Source organism: Fusarium poae, chromosome 3 (genome assembly GCF_019609905.1).
Source record: "Fusarium poae strain DAOMC 252244 chromosome 3, whole genome shotgun sequence".
NCBI lineage: Eukaryota > Fungi > Ascomycota > Sordariomycetes > Hypocreales > Nectriaceae > Fusarium > Fusarium poae.
Window position 1 is genome coordinate 4,896,512 of NC_058401.1, and position 15,369 is coordinate 4,911,880.

General features: G+C 47.1%; 6 protein-coding genes across 6 annotated transcripts; 3 read left to right on the plus strand and 3 right to left on the minus strand.

Annotated features, from left to right (window-relative positions):
- Positions 1-648: 648 nt before the first annotated feature.
- Positions 649-2,700, minus strand: FPOAC1_009055 (uncharacterized protein; the record flags this gene model as incomplete). Its single annotated transcript, XM_044853485.1, has 3 exons — positions 649-959; positions 1,015-1,990; positions 2,044-2,700. The coding sequence occupies 3 exons, from the start codon at positions 2,698-2,700 to the stop codon at positions 649-651; spliced, it is 1,944 nt and encodes a 647-aa protein (XP_044706155.1).
- An 875-nt stretch (positions 2,701-3,575) lies between these two features.
- On the plus strand, positions 3,576-4,589 carry FPOAC1_009056 (uncharacterized protein; the record flags this gene model as incomplete). Its single annotated transcript, XM_044853486.1, has 2 exons — positions 3,576-3,958; positions 4,013-4,589. 2 exons carry the CDS (start codon positions 3,576-3,578, stop codon positions 4,587-4,589), a joined length of 960 nt encoding a protein of 319 aa, XP_044706156.1.
- A 377-nt stretch (positions 4,590-4,966) lies between these two features.
- FPOAC1_009057 (uncharacterized protein) lies at positions 4,967-5,287 on the minus strand (the record flags this gene model as incomplete). Its single annotated transcript, XM_044853487.1, has 1 exon — positions 4,967-5,287. The coding sequence occupies one exon, from the start codon at positions 5,285-5,287 to the stop codon at positions 4,967-4,969; it is 321 nt and encodes a 106-aa protein (XP_044706157.1).
- A 346-nt stretch (positions 5,288-5,633) lies between these two features.
- Positions 5,634-9,600, minus strand: FPOAC1_009058 (uncharacterized protein; the record flags this gene model as incomplete). Its single annotated transcript, XM_044853488.1, has 4 exons — positions 5,634-7,447; positions 7,508-7,895; positions 7,950-9,433; positions 9,489-9,600. The coding sequence occupies 4 exons, from the start codon at positions 9,598-9,600 to the stop codon at positions 5,634-5,636; spliced, it is 3,798 nt and encodes a 1,265-aa protein (XP_044706158.1).
- A 1,913-nt stretch (positions 9,601-11,513) lies between these two features.
- FPOAC1_009059 (uncharacterized protein) lies at positions 11,514-12,044 on the plus strand (the record flags this gene model as incomplete). The annotated part of the gene is made up of 1 exon (XM_044853489.1): positions 11,514-12,044. One exon carries the CDS (start codon positions 11,514-11,516, stop codon positions 12,042-12,044), a length of 531 nt encoding a protein of 176 aa, XP_044706159.1.
- Positions 12,045-12,986: 942 nt separating this feature from the next.
- Positions 12,987-15,337, plus strand: FPOAC1_009060 (uncharacterized protein; the record flags this gene model as incomplete). The annotated part of the gene is made up of 4 exons (XM_044853490.1): positions 12,987-13,175; positions 13,407-13,635; positions 13,693-15,217; positions 15,283-15,337. 4 exons carry the CDS (start codon positions 12,987-12,989, stop codon positions 15,335-15,337), a joined length of 1,998 nt encoding a protein of 665 aa, XP_044706160.1.
- Positions 15,338-15,369: the final 32 nt, after the last annotated feature.

Sequence of the window (15,369 nt, forward strand, 5' to 3'; positions counted from 1 at the left end):
GATTGCTTGAGAGAGAGAGAAATAGTAGTCAATTGAGAAAACCGAATATGAGTAGAGTGAATAATTGGAAGGAGAAAAGGAAAGCTCTCGTAACTTATGTTCTGACGCTGAGAGCTTGTCATAGCTGCATGATGTCACTCGCGGGGGAGGAGCTACCTGTTGCGGTGCGACCAAGCACGTGAAGGGAGTAATGATGACGCAGTGAGGCTTGAAGAAATGGGGGGAAAGTGCTCATGTCGGAAGGAGCTTGCCTGCTTTCTACTTTTATGTTTAATCTCATCATCGAGATATTCTGCAGGCGATCGCTGAGCTCTGGTGGGGAAAGTAAGTTTACATGGACTCAAATGGCTGAGTGTTAGTGCAGATGGCAGGTGACATCAAGACGGGATGCACCTTTCTTCGATTGAGCTTAATAGAGATCACCAGGTACTACCTACTTACTGGGAAGTAGTCGAGTGAAACCCAATCTCATTTGAACACCGCCTTTTGTTAGATTAATGTGTTATCCAATAAAGAAGATGGCTTCCTATCAATATACACTATAAAGCTTCAAGTCTAACAAAACTTCAACATTTCTATGTACAACAACTTGTCATTATTCATCATTCAATCGTTATCATAAAGAATGCAAAATAGTCGATAATCATCTCATGAACCCTTCTTCAAACTGCTCTGAGACCATATCTCGTCAGGTGTCGCGACGCTTCTTTCTCCTTCTATTACCTCTTGCCGTTGAAGCTCACGGCTGGGACTCCCCAGTTGCAGAGTGTCAGATGCTCGAATCCTAAATTCTTGTCTTTCAGGTCGTGGTAGTGGGCCGTCGCATTTGTCGTCAGTCTCATTGTCATCATCGATAACGCATTCATCTGCAGATGTACCCACTCGACCGTTTATAACGTTGTCGATGCGTAGCCTTGGTGGGCCTGAGTTAAGCCTCATGCCGTTCTTGGGAGGTCCAGCTGCATACAGTCAGTAAAAACGACAACTTGGACACGTTCATGACTTGGTACTTACACAACAAGAGATCAAACAACTTGACGATGACGGGCCCCCAAACAGTGACCGCAATGATCTGTCCATATGACCACCTATTGGCTGCAAAGCTCTCCGCATTGATGACTTTTGTGAGAGAAATCATATACAGAATGTTGATAACAAGATACGCAACTTCAAGTATGCGCCAGAACCATATTTTTATAAAAAGCCCTCGTCTCTGTTTGCCCCAGCGAGGCCATCGACCAAGGCGATACGACCCAAATTGGACGTGCTTGGTGAGGTGATGTTTCCGAAGTGTCCAAGCCAGTTGATCAGCCACTAAGGCTATGATGGCAATAGTGTCAAGAATGAGAAAAGTCATCTTGTATAGCAGAGGATGAGGAAAGAAGCTGAACCCCTGCCCGTCGATACCTTGCGTTGCTGCACAATAGGTTCTCGGACTTGGGTTGAAGCCACACGCTTCGATTTCATTTTGGCCTTTGAACAGGGCAAACGCATCCTTGAAATAAATCTTCTGCGATGTTGCCACAATGGCGAGAAGATACTCCATGAAGAATCCTAGGAATGTGTGCCAGTTACGAATGCCTTCACCATGAAGGCAAATCTGGACAAGGAACATGGGCAGAATGCCATTCTGGCTGACATGAAAGGCAATGGCACCATTGACGACAATTTCGCCCCAGAAAGTACCCTCTTGAGAGTTGACAACAATAGCAAGAATGGATGCAATTTGTACAGCAAAGACGAACCAACATTGGGCTTCTTGAAATTCAACCAACGTGGTTGCGATGGCTATGCTTGTACGTGACAAGCCACCAGAGTCGCGCCAGATCATGCTTTCAATCCGGGTCAGGCTGCGCTTCAGACGATAAGGCTTGGGCTCTGATTTGCGGCGACTGGTGTCTTGTGTGATGGTGACCCAAAGAGTGAAACCTTTGAGAAGCAAATACAGAGACGCGGCAAAGCATACTTGAAGAACGTATGAGATGAGAACCTACATACCTTGGCGTTAGCATAGAGTTAAAAATAGGGGCTACTTTGACATACGCCTGGCCCAAAGATATCCGGGTTGACTTCAGCTGGTAATTCGGGACAGAACTCATCCAAGGCCTCAAATATATCCTCAGGAGTTGATTCTCCATAAGAGAGGCGATCGATTGATCGGTTGCAAGGTTTGCTCAAGCCATCGTTCTCGCACGCATCCTGGGCACAAGCAATGAGAGACTTGAGAACTGGTCGTCCGTCGAAGTCGGCCAAAGAACCAGAGCCCATGACAGCACTGGCATTTCGTTCCGTCTCTTCGCTGACATAGTAAGGTCCCGACTCCTGAGTCCAATGCGCTGCTGCTGCCAAAGCAGCACAGTTGTAGAATGTTTCCAGTGAGCTGAAGAATAGATTCGAGCTGTTGCATGCGCGCGTGCAGTCGGCTACACCGTCAATCAGGCAGCCCGAACTGAACAGAATAATCTCTTGACCTCCATCGAGATTGGTGGCGAAAAGTTCTTTGAAGGTGAGTCCTGAATCGACATCATCGGAGCCTGAGCCGAGACCGGCAATGTCGAGGAAGGGGAAGAAATCCGAGGTGCCGTCGATACTTCTACGAACAAGAACGGTGAGAGGCGTGTCAGAGGCTGTAGTTGAAGGTAATGATGACCAGGCGGCTGAAGTTGTCGTTAAAGATGGCACAATGGGCGTTGATGCCATTGCGAAAGACGTTAGTCAGCCCGGTATATTGGTCCTCCGCGCAAACTACTAGCAGCGTCGGAGATGCGAGCCCATTCCTCTGGGCGGTCTCTTTGTTTATATCCCTTGATGTGACATGGCAAGCCACGTCTTTTATGAAAAAGAAAATCGAAAGATCAAGGAAAAAAGAAGGGGGAAAGGGAAATAGAACTACAGAAAGTTGTAGGAGGCTGAAGAAAGAGAGGATCCAACTCCATGGGTTGCTGGCTAGGATGTGCACTCACTAGCCCATCTTCTGCAGGCTTGGCACGTTTTCCTCAAAAGGCAACTGTGAAGCTTATTTTGGTGGCTCAGTGAGCTTATTAGCTTACTGTAGTTGTCAGATTATTGACTATTCGTAGTCTTTATATGCTTCTTGGGGGTTTCAATGACTTGGTCATACAAAGTGAATGAAAATAGTGAAGGAATATCGTTCGGTGTTTGGATATAACCAAAGCCGTTGTCGAATCAAGTTCTATCTGACCGTCACTTCATTCATGTCAAGATGTGGAACTTGGACCAACTCATCACCTCCACCAAAGATACTACATCAATACCGCCATAACAACAACAACAAGGTTATCTATTTCCGATAGACGGAGTGCAAGCGATCGAGTCGAGTATATGCCTAACAGATGTATCAAAAGTTAAAGACGAATGTGGAATTAAACATAAAATATCCGTGCCTACTCACGCCAATCCCGTCATCCATCTCTTATCGGTTATCGGCTTAACGTGAACCGACACCAGCCGACGTCATTGTTCCTCGGCTTCCTAACTCTAGATTATAGATAGTATCTACAATCAAACTTATGCCTCTCTGTCAATATTGTCAAACCCCGATCAAACCATACAAAATGCCTCCCCGTCTCTCTCAACCCGTAATCACCCTCCGCGTCCTCCGACGTTACTACTCTTCAGCTACTGCTGAACCTCTCATCCGCGTAACAAACCTCCCCGCGCCCAACACCGGACACATTCGCGTTCTCGAATTGAACCGACCGTCGGCTCGAAATGCCATCTCAAAAGCTCTCCTGGCAAACCTGCGCGCCGAGATTGATGATCTTCATAGCCAGTATGGACCCAATGGCGAGGAATTGCCCCTCCCGCAACGCTTTGGTGGTGCTGCTGGTGTAGATGAGAAGGGCCCCACGAGAGCTGTTGTCCTGGCCAGTGCAGTCGACACATCTTTTTGCGCCGGTGCAGATCTCAAGGAACGCAAGGGATTTACCCCTGGAGAGTATGTATACCTCTCATCGCCCATTAAGAACTTTGTACTAATCACTATCTGCAGAACCGCCGAGTTTCTTACAAACCTTCGCAATACATTTACATCTCTATCCAACCTCCCTATCCCGACAATCTCAGCCATTTCCTCCGTTGCTCTCGGCGGCGGCCTTGAGCTCGCCCTCTCCACCCACTTTCGAGTCCTCAGCTCCAACGCAACAGTTGGTCTTCCCGAAACACGTCTCGGCATTATCCCTGGCGCTGGTGGCACCCACCGTCTACCCGCCCTCATCGGTCTGTCGCGCGCCCGCGATCTGATTCTCACCGGTCGTCGAGTAGGAGCTCCAGAGGCTTACTTCCTAGGTATCGCGGACCGCCTTGTAGAAGTTGTGCCAGAGGATGAACGCGACGGCTCTGCTGTTCTCAGCGAAGCGAGAAAGGCGGCTTTGAGCGAAGCTGTAAGACTAGCGCAGGAGATCTGCGAAGGAGGACCCATTGGTGTGAGAGCAGGACTTCAGGCTGTCGCGTGGGCGAGGGAAGAGGTGGAAAATAAGATGTATGAAAGAGTAGTCAACTCTGAGGACAGGAATGAGGCGCTCAAGGCATTCGGGGAGAAGAGAAAACCCATCTTCACGGGCCGATAGAACTTGTTTCCTTGCGTGTATCTATTTTCAAATTAATATGACCACTTCAACGCCATGCTCAGGCCTTGTGGCTTTTAAAGGGTGGCAGAAAACTTGAGACGCAAGCTCAGGTTGTTAGCCTCAGGGTGCCACAAGAGTTGACCGACAGAAGTATAAGAGACGAAAGTAGTGTGTCAGCTTATGCTACTTAGACCATACTTCTTAGACTGTTTATTGTTTACCCTAAGACTTAGGAGGTCAAATTTTCTGCTATTCACAAGTACTCACTACGTAAAATAAAAAAAGCTCTTAGCCACGCTTGGAGCGGGGGATGAATGCGACGGTGTTATTCTATTCATAAACGACGCTTGGTGCAGTTTCTAATCTGGGTATAGTGCTCATGACTTCCGGTTTGCTTCTCGAATATAATCAACCATCCCCCGAACTTTTCCAGGTTTCTTGGTCTTTGCATCTTCACCAGTATATTCGAGAAGAAGGTCCTTAAATAAACGAGTATCTTCGCCAGTTCTGGGCATCGAATAACTCGGTGATTTAGCGATTTCATCTATGGTTAGCCTATCAAGCGCTGCGATAGTCTCGTTTCCGTCAAGTCTGTGCTTGCTCCATTCACTCATGAAGCCGAATAAATGGGTAAATAACAGAACACCGAGCGTGTGGTTCTTTCCATCATCTTCAAAGTAGCGCCCACGAAGTCCCATGGTATGGTGAACATTCTGGGTTGAGCGAATGACCGATGGTGGGAGAGGTCGACCAAGGGATGGGACTTTTGGTTCAATCGTGACTTTTGTTCGCTTCGCCCCCCGTATGGACCACTATGCTTTCTTCTATTACCCATTCCCTAGGAGCATCAGAATCGCTATCATTTGGGTCAGAGGTAGCCTCTAGATAGCAGTCCTTGTCAGAGTTGTGTTGGAAGAACGCTTCCCCCCGCCACCTGGCATTCCTCCTTTCTTCATGTTGAAGTTGCTCTGTAAGCTCCATATCAGCATCGGTATTGGGTGGTCGTCGCTTGAGTGGACTCAAACGGCTCTCCGCCTCGGATTTCTAGTCGCTCTGCGAGTAAGGAGGCAGGGGCTCGTCAACAGTAGCCGAGGTCTTGGCCATATCGGCGCTGTTAATCACCTGGGTGTCTCCATCGGCATCTTTAGGTTGCAACACCTCGTCTGAAGATCGTGTCGTCTCATCTAAAGATGGTAACGGTCTTTGACGCCGGGGTACATCAACATACCTCTCCTTATCCTCGTCACGGACGTAGCAAAGGAAGTAAGGTTCGCCACTGGAGCTCAATGTTTTCAGAACTTCTTCAGTGCTGTGTTTGACCTCAACGTTCGAGTCGTTGTATTTGCGCCACACATTTTGTTCAAAGTCATAAATCCACACCCAGTAGTGCCCAGACCTGAGACTACCCCTGTGGCAAATGACAGCGTGGAGACGGTAAGGATTGCTTTTGAGCCCGGCGTAATACTTCTCTAGACCCTCTGTTGTTTCCCTTAGCTCGGATTTCATTTTCTCTAGAATGGCGGATTCGGTTGCTTTGATACTCTGCGGCATCTCAGGCTGTTCGACCTCAGAAGCTGTAGGTTTATTGGGCCGGTTGACCACCAGGAAATCATCATCTACCGGGCCATCAAAATCCCAGGATTCTTCCCTAACCTCCTCCTCGTCTACCATTGTGACATCATCTGTGGTAGTTGTGTTTCTATCATCTGATTTCTCTTCTTGCAAAAATGATTCCAGAAAGGGGCCTGTTGGGCCTGTGCTTCCTGCGGCAGCCAAGGAAGTCACAATCTCAGATATGCGACTAGCAATCGCCCAGCTTTTTTCTCGATCTCGGAACGTTGGCGAGTCGTGGGGAGCATCCATATACCGGTCAAGATACAGCGTCTCAGGAATCTCGACCGGATTGTCGTTTTTACCATTGACAGATTGTGAGCGTTGAATAAGGACGTGCAAGACAGGAGGCAGTGTCTTGATGGCTGTATATCGTGATTGCTGGCTTCCCTCAATAGCCTGCTGATCAAAGTTACGGCCGAGTGCATCATACAACGAGCATGTTCCTCCCTGTGGAGAAGGAAAAGCCGTGATAAACCGGTCAAAACTGATTTCCTTCTGATAAACGTTCTCGTCAAACTTCTTGGTATAGTTGATCGTTGTAACAAAAAAGGTTTCCATAATAGGTTCCATCTGGATTCCTGTAACATCGTTGATGAATGATGGTTGTATGGCAGCTTGAAGGCGGCTGATTATATTTCCCATGACTTCCTCGACATCTTGTTGATCTGTACCAGAAGATCTCTCCTGGTGCTCCAGGGCTGTCAGTACCTTCTGATCAATTGTTTGGGGATCCTCGACATCTATCATCTTGGTATCAGGAGACTGATCCTCGTTGGAAACACCATTGGTCTCCTTTTCGCAGACTTCGATAACTTTATCGGCTTGGTGGTTTGGCCGGCTGATTTCAACCACATCATCATCTTGTCCGACTTCCATAATGGTGTCGGTAATTTGATGGCCTTTGGTAGAAGGGGAGGCTTCGACGTTGTCATAGGAACGATCCGAGTCTTCAACAAGTGTCTGCGAGCTGGCGGTACTAGCTGCATCAGTCGGGTCTAGATCGTCCTTGATGGGCACAGTGGCCATTTCCACATCTTCTGAACCCTTAGCTGGAAGGTCCGGGGGTGGTCGTGTAGGAAGTGGCGGCGGTTGGTTTGCGGTGCCCGTTTCAGCGGAAGTGTTAGCAGCTTTGACGAGGGTGTCGGTATCCAGAAGGACAGCATTCGCTAATCTCTGTGAGGGTCTTGTTGCTCTCGTGTCTGATGTTTCAAGCTTGTTGAACAGCTCCGAGAGCTCTTGGGCAACTTCTCCTTGTCAGAAAGACTTTCAACGGTAAAGGTTCTCCTTCAAGTGGCAGCACTCACAGGCTTGGGCAACGACGGCTTCCTCACGCTTCATCCGCATCTTGTTGCCACCAAGTAGTCGACCCTCGATCGTCTCATCAGTCAACTCCAGTTTGAAGTCATCATAATTGACAGCGATCTCTCGTACTGGCTTTACGGTGAAGAGGTACTGCAAAAGACTGTTCAAGTAACAGGTATTTCCGATGTTCTCAAGCCCAACTGGAAGATCATAGTCGGCAGCTTGGTCTAGACTACTGGATGTAACTGTGTCAGTAGAGGCTGAAATGCCGTTCTGTTGTCGCAACTCGGCAACGATGCTTTTGAGGTCTGTAGAATTTGTGTACTCGACAATTTTGTCCATTGCGTCCAAGTAAGTAGTCTTGGCATCCTTGTCTTTGGCATTTTGGATCTACTCACATGGTTAAAACCAAAGTTCAACGAGAAGGATGAAACTGTCTCTTACCTTGTTCTTGATACTGTCGAGAGTATCGGAGTCGAAGCTTGCATCGCTCAATCCGAGAATCTCTTTAGCAGTGGTCAAGGAAAATCCTCCCACATATTCGGCCATCATAATGTTTTTGTAGGATTCGTCATTGGACACGTTGGAAATCACCATCAACATGCTTCGTGCAGAAGGAGCACTGCTGGGATATTGTGCCACCGTGCGCCGAAATGCCAGGACTATTGAGTCAGGACTGTGGTTGTTTGGTGGCTGCAGCCCGAAGAAAAGCAACGCTTGGTTTACCAATTCCGTATCCTCGTCGTTAGTTTGTGCTGGAGCTTGACTTTCGTAAACTGAGGATTGCATGATGGCGTAGTGGCTGAAGTCCTCATCGTTCAGGTCGTTGGCAATTTGTCCGAGGGCGTCTATTAGTTCCCTTCTCCGCGAGTCTGGCAACAAATCCCATTGTCTCCTGTAAGCATTGTCGACAATTTCTTTGGATTGATTTGGTAAAACACCCATCAATTTGTAACGGCCGAGGTTGACAAATACATTTGAGCTGACATCCGGGACCTCTGAACAACCCAGATAGGCGTGTAGGGTGGGAGTACAAAGCTCTGCCGGTTCGCCCCGTTTGTGAATCAAGCACTGCACTTCAGCTCGAACATCCTCGATGTATCCGCGATATGTTCCTATCCGTGTAGACCCAGATGGTGCGTCAGGTGGAGGGGGAACCACAGGCTTAAACGCTCCCTCATCCACGTCATCTTCCCCAATATCAACTGTTTCCACAAATTCGAGTTCTTGGAATATCTTAAAGCAACGGGGACCAAAGAGTACAGCGAATCGCTTGTTCCGCTTTGAAATACTTCTAGCACCTTCCTGGGACGTTGCCTCTATCAAGTTCTTGAGGTAGGTGTTGAGATTTAGGGGGGCTTGCATAACCCAATCATCAGTCGCCGCCATGTAACGTTCCGGGTCGTTCTCCTTGGCAATGCGCAACTCTTCACGGATCGTATCAGAGTCGAGCAGTAGGTCGATCCACCACAACGGCATGCGAGGCTTCGAGATATCAAGGGTGACTTGGAATGTGCATGGGGCTGCTGAGCAAGCAAAGACCTCGCGGGCAACAAGAGGATTGTACTTGCTTCGTTCGGGGAGAAAATCCATCGTGGTTTTTGAGTCAGCCCAGGCAAGATGATGCCAGGGAAATCTGCCGTCTCTTGGAGGCCATTGCGCTTGGCGGGTGTTACAGAGCTCGTCTGTATGATCCTTCTGCCAAGCAAGTTTGAAAACGAAATGGAAATGACATTCGATACACACTGATGACAAGGTGCGTGTGTCGGAGGTGGTATAGCTCTGGTTGCCATTTATGATCAGTCGATGGGCGTGGTTTTGCCATTGGTAAGGAACGTCCAGGTCCGTTTGTTGTGCTCGTCGGAAGATGTCGCAAGTAGTGAAGTTGTTGTTCAGAAGTTCATATATCCACCTTGAAGGATGGCATCCTGGTTTGGTATTTAGTGAATGAACCTCTGTCCTTAGTCCGAATCACAAACATACCTTCCAAGGACTTGTCGCGTATCCGGCCTTTTAGATGCGTCCAGTTGTGTGACACATTGGGGAGGTCTGTGCCGGGCAACGCTCCGTAAGTATCATTATCCTGGGCGGCCATGGTGTGAAGGATACGTATTCTTTCTCAAGCAAAATATGTTGGCGTTGAAATGCGATGGAGTGGTATCCGGGACTGCGGGGTGTCTGGGTATAGTGGCCGACTCGATCGGTCAAGAGCTGGAGCTCTGACTTGGTGGTAAATGATGAAATCGAGCGGGTCTCTCGAGCTTGGCAGTTTATTTGACCATAGTCTCAAGCTTCGGAATCAGAAAGATGGAAATATGGCGAATAAACAACTATACGCCTGCGCTCTTAACGATATTCAACGTTGATAATGCTAGTACTAAAACCGATGGAGGATTGAGGGACGACAGTGACGCATGCTCACATTTGGTCTGGGCGTCAAAGCTGCTGAGTCAGCATTATATCAATGGTCAGTTTACACTGACATGAGGCCAAAAGAAGGCACTGTATTGCAACCAGATTGCAAGTAACATAGGTAAGTTATCCTCTGGCCTTTAGGACAGAGAAATAAGTACTTAAAAGTCTGATCTGAGTAGCATAAACTGACCTACTACTTTCGTCTCTTATGCTCCTAGGGAGGCTATAGGTAGGTACTTTGGTTCAATCACAACTGCCAAAACGACTAGAGCACTAAGTTGTATTGATTTTACTCCGAGTTCTTTCTTGCCTTCATTCATCAAGGGTTGGTTATACTTGAGAAATTCAAAAAGTGATTGACGCCCGACAAACGAGGCAGCAGAAACCATTTGACCTGATTCAGTACCTATAATGCAGAAACTGCTGAATAAAGCCTTGTTTATCCGTACTAACTATCTCCCGTGCTACTATAATTAAACCCCCAACGCGATTCTACACATTTAGTGCCAACAAACTACTTGGTGCCTGGAGGGAGGTATTTAAATACTTGTCACAGCTCAAAAGCAAATAGAATGCCCTCGGGGGGAAATAAGACGTCGGACGCTGCTAGGGCGTCTGACGTCCGAAGTTTTGTCCCCCCCCCTAGAATGCCTTTGTTAGCAGGGTTCGACTGCTACTCACCTATGAGGATATCACATAACTCTCATCACCAACACAACTTTTTACATCCCTTGTAGATATCACCAACAACTCCAAAGCAATACCATAATATCCTGGCCAATCGGAACACGTTTTTCCCTGCAGATCGTTCCTCATTTCCCGCGTTACTGCACGGACACTAAACAGAGGTAAATCGTTGCCCGTGAAAAGCTCAACGCTTGGGCGGTAAGCGCCCCGTCAAATAATATCGGTTGGTTAGCCGCCGCCCTTCTTTAAACTTTCGATATCGAGATTTCCTTGTGGCAACGACAGCAAACAACAGCAGAACTTTCTCTGTTGATTTCAATAAAGGACGCTTATGAGAACATCATCTTTAATTTCTCCAAATTTACCATGACTTGAAAACCAAAACTACACAGTAATGGTTTTTTAGCATTGGCCTCTTTGTGCACCGAGACTGCCACGATGTTGTGTTATCCAGGCTTATGGTGCGGCGCCGAACCAGGATTATCCCCCCAGAACAGAGTGAAGAAACCAAACTATCAAACACTTCATATTGGCTGAGCTCCCGTCCGGCGCTTAATCGAGGCTAATTCTGCAGACTTGTGTTGTATTATATCCTTGATGGCCCAGTTATTCCTGTTTCGTAATAATGAACCATTGACCAACATGCATATTTTCCTTTCCTTAACAGACCATCACTCACTTTACTAAGGAAGATGTTTACTCGTTGTCTCTAGATCTGTTGGTCCTGATCACTTGCTAAATATGGAAAGGCTAGATGTTCATCGACTGTAACTATGATGTGGTGGTTTAAACGCGACAGTCGCCCGGTAATCGTAAACCTCGATATTCCTCTTTCATTTCGTTGCCATCACGTTTGTTCTGTTGCGGGTGGCTGGCCGCTCTTTTCTATATTTTTATTTCTTAATAATGTCTAGTTGGGAGACCACAGCCCTTCGGCTGCACAGCAATGTGACCGCCCACTCAACACCGAACTCTGCTCACAAGAGTCTGCCACCATTACCAAGACAAAAGACGAAGACTAGAACGGTTACAGATGCGAAGAAAGTTTCTGCGGAAGAGGAATATGCCAGAACGAAAGGATGGAAACCACTCTCACTCTCAACCCCGATACTACTTGCTGTAATCGCTCTTACGATCCTCCTCGCCATCGCTGTTGAAACACTGGCACAACGAAGTGCTTCCCAAGGTGGACTAGCACTGTCTCCCTCACTCGAAGATATCCCCGAATACGCCAAGTTTGGCTATCTTTATGTCCCGACCATCATCGCTGTATTGTACAGTATGATATGGAGTTGGATCGATCTGGACGTCAAGCGAATGCAACCATGGTTTGAAATGTCAAAACGCGACGGGGCTACTGCCGAGAACTCACTGTTTTTGGACTATCAATACGACTTTGTAGCTTTGGTTCCTTTCAAAGCAGCCAAACAGAAGTAGAATATTTGCCCCCATATCACTTTCTCCTACTAACTATATTCTAATAGACATTGGCCAACATTTTTTGGTGGGACTGCCATGATCATGGTATTCTGGCTTCTAACGCCCCTACAAAGTGCATTACTTGGAACTCAAGTTGTCACACAGACTCAAATCGCGAATATCACATCTAGATCGCAGCTGGTCCCGTTGAGTCAACAAGTGACGCTCTTGGACCCCGAGGTGTTGAACAAAGGCTATGCCGTGGGATGGCTGGGTCAGCCTTTTCCACCTTTCACAACATCCAAATATGCCCTTCTGCCCTTTCATATTGACAGCAACTCAGCTCCAGCTAAAGTTCCTACTAACTGGACAGCTGAAACTATGAAACTAAGCACGGAACTAACATGCTGGCCTGCTGACATTCGCCAAAACGAGCCTGAAGTGACATTGTCCTACAGCTTTCTCAATGGTCAGGGCTGTAATACAACTGTCAACATGCGTCGAAATATAAACTATACGATGTACTATATGGGATATTACTCCGACGCGCACGCCACCCTTTATATTGGAAACCCATATTGTCCAAAAACAGAAAATTCAACACATCAGTTCTTAGCTATCTGGGCAAGACAGACCGACATGCTCGGCAGAATTGAGACCATACCGTCATATGCCATACCGAAGTTCACAATATCTGCCATCTTCTGCCAACCAACCTATTACAAGCAACGCGTGCTTGCGAGAGTTCAATCATCAAATTTTCAGCCTGACACCAATTTCATGCACACTCTGGCGCCGAGGGAGTTACTTACCCAGGAGGAATTTAACTCCACTGCTTTTGAATATCTTCTAGCAAATGGAGTGGCGGAAAATATCATCGTTCGAGATTATCCTCTCTACCAAGTGGTAGAGCAACATCCGCGACTCAATTCAACTGGACTAACAAAACCTGTTTCCAATATGGTTGGTTACGCCCTGGCCGGAAGAGACTTACCCGTCACCGACTACGCATCCATGGACACTCTTGAACGAGTGTATAACGAAGCCCACCAATATCTGTTTTCGTTGGCTGTGAATCACCTACTCACTAACGGTACCGAGATAACGAACAACACTGCGTCAATCGATTACTTCTTAACCGGTGTCGTAGTAAGTAGAGTCTTTGCTACATCAGTTGAGTGTCTTCTGATAATCATTGCGATTTTCACTGGCCTTCTATTCTGGTTCTGTCGGATATCTCCAAGTCAATTACCCATGAATCCGTCTTCAATTTCCAAATACCTTGAGATCTTCCAAGATAGCCCGGAATGTCTTAGTGCATTTTCATCACTCGATTGCGCCGACGAGAAAATGTTATTTGACGAGTTTCGACAAGATCAGCTCAGATTGGTTTATGATGACCAAACGAAAAGCTCCAAAGTGACGCTCGAAAAGTTCATCGGAGACTCTTTAAAGCCTGAAGATCACAATGCTGGGCTACAAAAAGGATATTACGATCCAGTTCGACCTTTGGTTTTAAGAGGATGGAGCGGGTTGCTCTTTGTGTTGGCCTTGACTGGTGTAATGGTCGGTCTTTCATATCTGAAACAGCAAGAGAAAATGTTAAAAGGTAATGCTCTATTGGTTGAACCATTGACCTCAAAGAATATTATTGACTCTTTAACAGGATTACACCGTCCCTCCGAGAACTTCGAAGTATTGCAACTTCTGGAGAACTATATTCCGACTGTATTCGCAACATTAATAGAACCTTTCTGGGTTCTTTTGAATCGTTTGCTCTGCGTTTTGCAACCCTTCCGGGATCTCTGGCAGGGCAAAGCCGAACCATCACGATCTATCTCAGCTTCTTATACTTCCATTCCCCCACAGCTAGTCATATGGAGGGCGTTGAAGTCAAGGCACATTGTTCTTGTACTCGTTTGCACAATGGCTCTGCTTGCCAATCTTCTAGCTGTTGGTATGGGTTCTCTTTTTAACGAAGCGCCCATGTTAGCAGAGTACACGGAACTCATGCTGCCTGCCTTCAACGCGAAATTTGATAACGATTCTGTATTTGGACTTGACAGAGCTTTACACCAGGATCTCATTACGACAAGCCAGTACTCTGATCATTACTATATCGCGATGGCCAATCTCTCTTCTGGCACTACGCTTCCGCCATGGGTATCAAAAGATTACTACTTCCAGCGACACGAGATGGCAAAATCTAAACAATCCAATTCTCGTGATGTGTATAACATACCCGCCCGAGGGTTTGGAGCCACGGCAAATTGCACGGCATTGCCTGTCAGACGACTACCAGTCCATGACACTCCTCGACCTTTCCGAGATTTCTCACAAGTGAAAGATGGGGACTGCGGTGATGCTATTGACATTGTTAGTCAAGAAATGCGAGAAAACATATTCAATCGTTCGACAGGTGTCTCTGGCGAGGAATACGTCGGTACTCTTGGGGACAACCAAGGTCCGGTACGATGTGCTCGAACCTTGATTATGGGATGGGCCCGAACCTCCGATGCTGAAAATATAAACGGCACCGTTGATGCCAGTTTCATAACTTGTCGCCCGACTTTACAAACAGCCTTATTCAATCTCACAGTGGATTCACTGGGCCACGTACTTTCGTACGATAGAACGAGCGAAATTGAGACCAGCTTGGACTACGAGGGCTGGGAATCGCACGTAGATCTCATCATTCGGAACGTTGGCATACAATGGCAAAGTATGCCATTTCAATGGCATAATGACTCGACAGCACGAGACTGGATGAATTATCTCACAGTGCTCAAGACTGGATCGAGAGACATACTCAATCCACTCAACGCTGTCCCAGATACCGAAAAGCTGAAGCCCGTGGTCGAAGACATATACCGCCGCGTTTTTGCGATATTCCTAGGTTTGAACGACCAGCTATTCGACACCAGAAACGAAACGGAGCCTTCGACAGTGGTCCGAAGGTCGGAGGAAACTCGAATTTTCATGGAAGACGCTTCATTTATTATGACCATGACCATTCTATCTTTGAATGCAGCTGTTGCTTTGCTCTTCTACAGCAGAGCTGTACCATTTGTTCTACCACGGTTACCGACCACCTTGGGTTCAACTCTTGCCTATGTCGCGCCAAGTCGACTTGCTGCGCCTTCTTTTCAAGCCTCTCCGGGGCACTTATCACGAACATTTAGTTTCGGGAGGTATATTGGGAAAGATGGGGATGTGCACATCGGAATCGAGATGGATCCTCATGTCGTGCCGGTAGATCCGGTTTCGCTGAAGATGAAAAAGGATTTCTTTCGACGGATTTGCAGGAATAAGTCTCATCCGAAAGATCAGACTGTAAAAAATG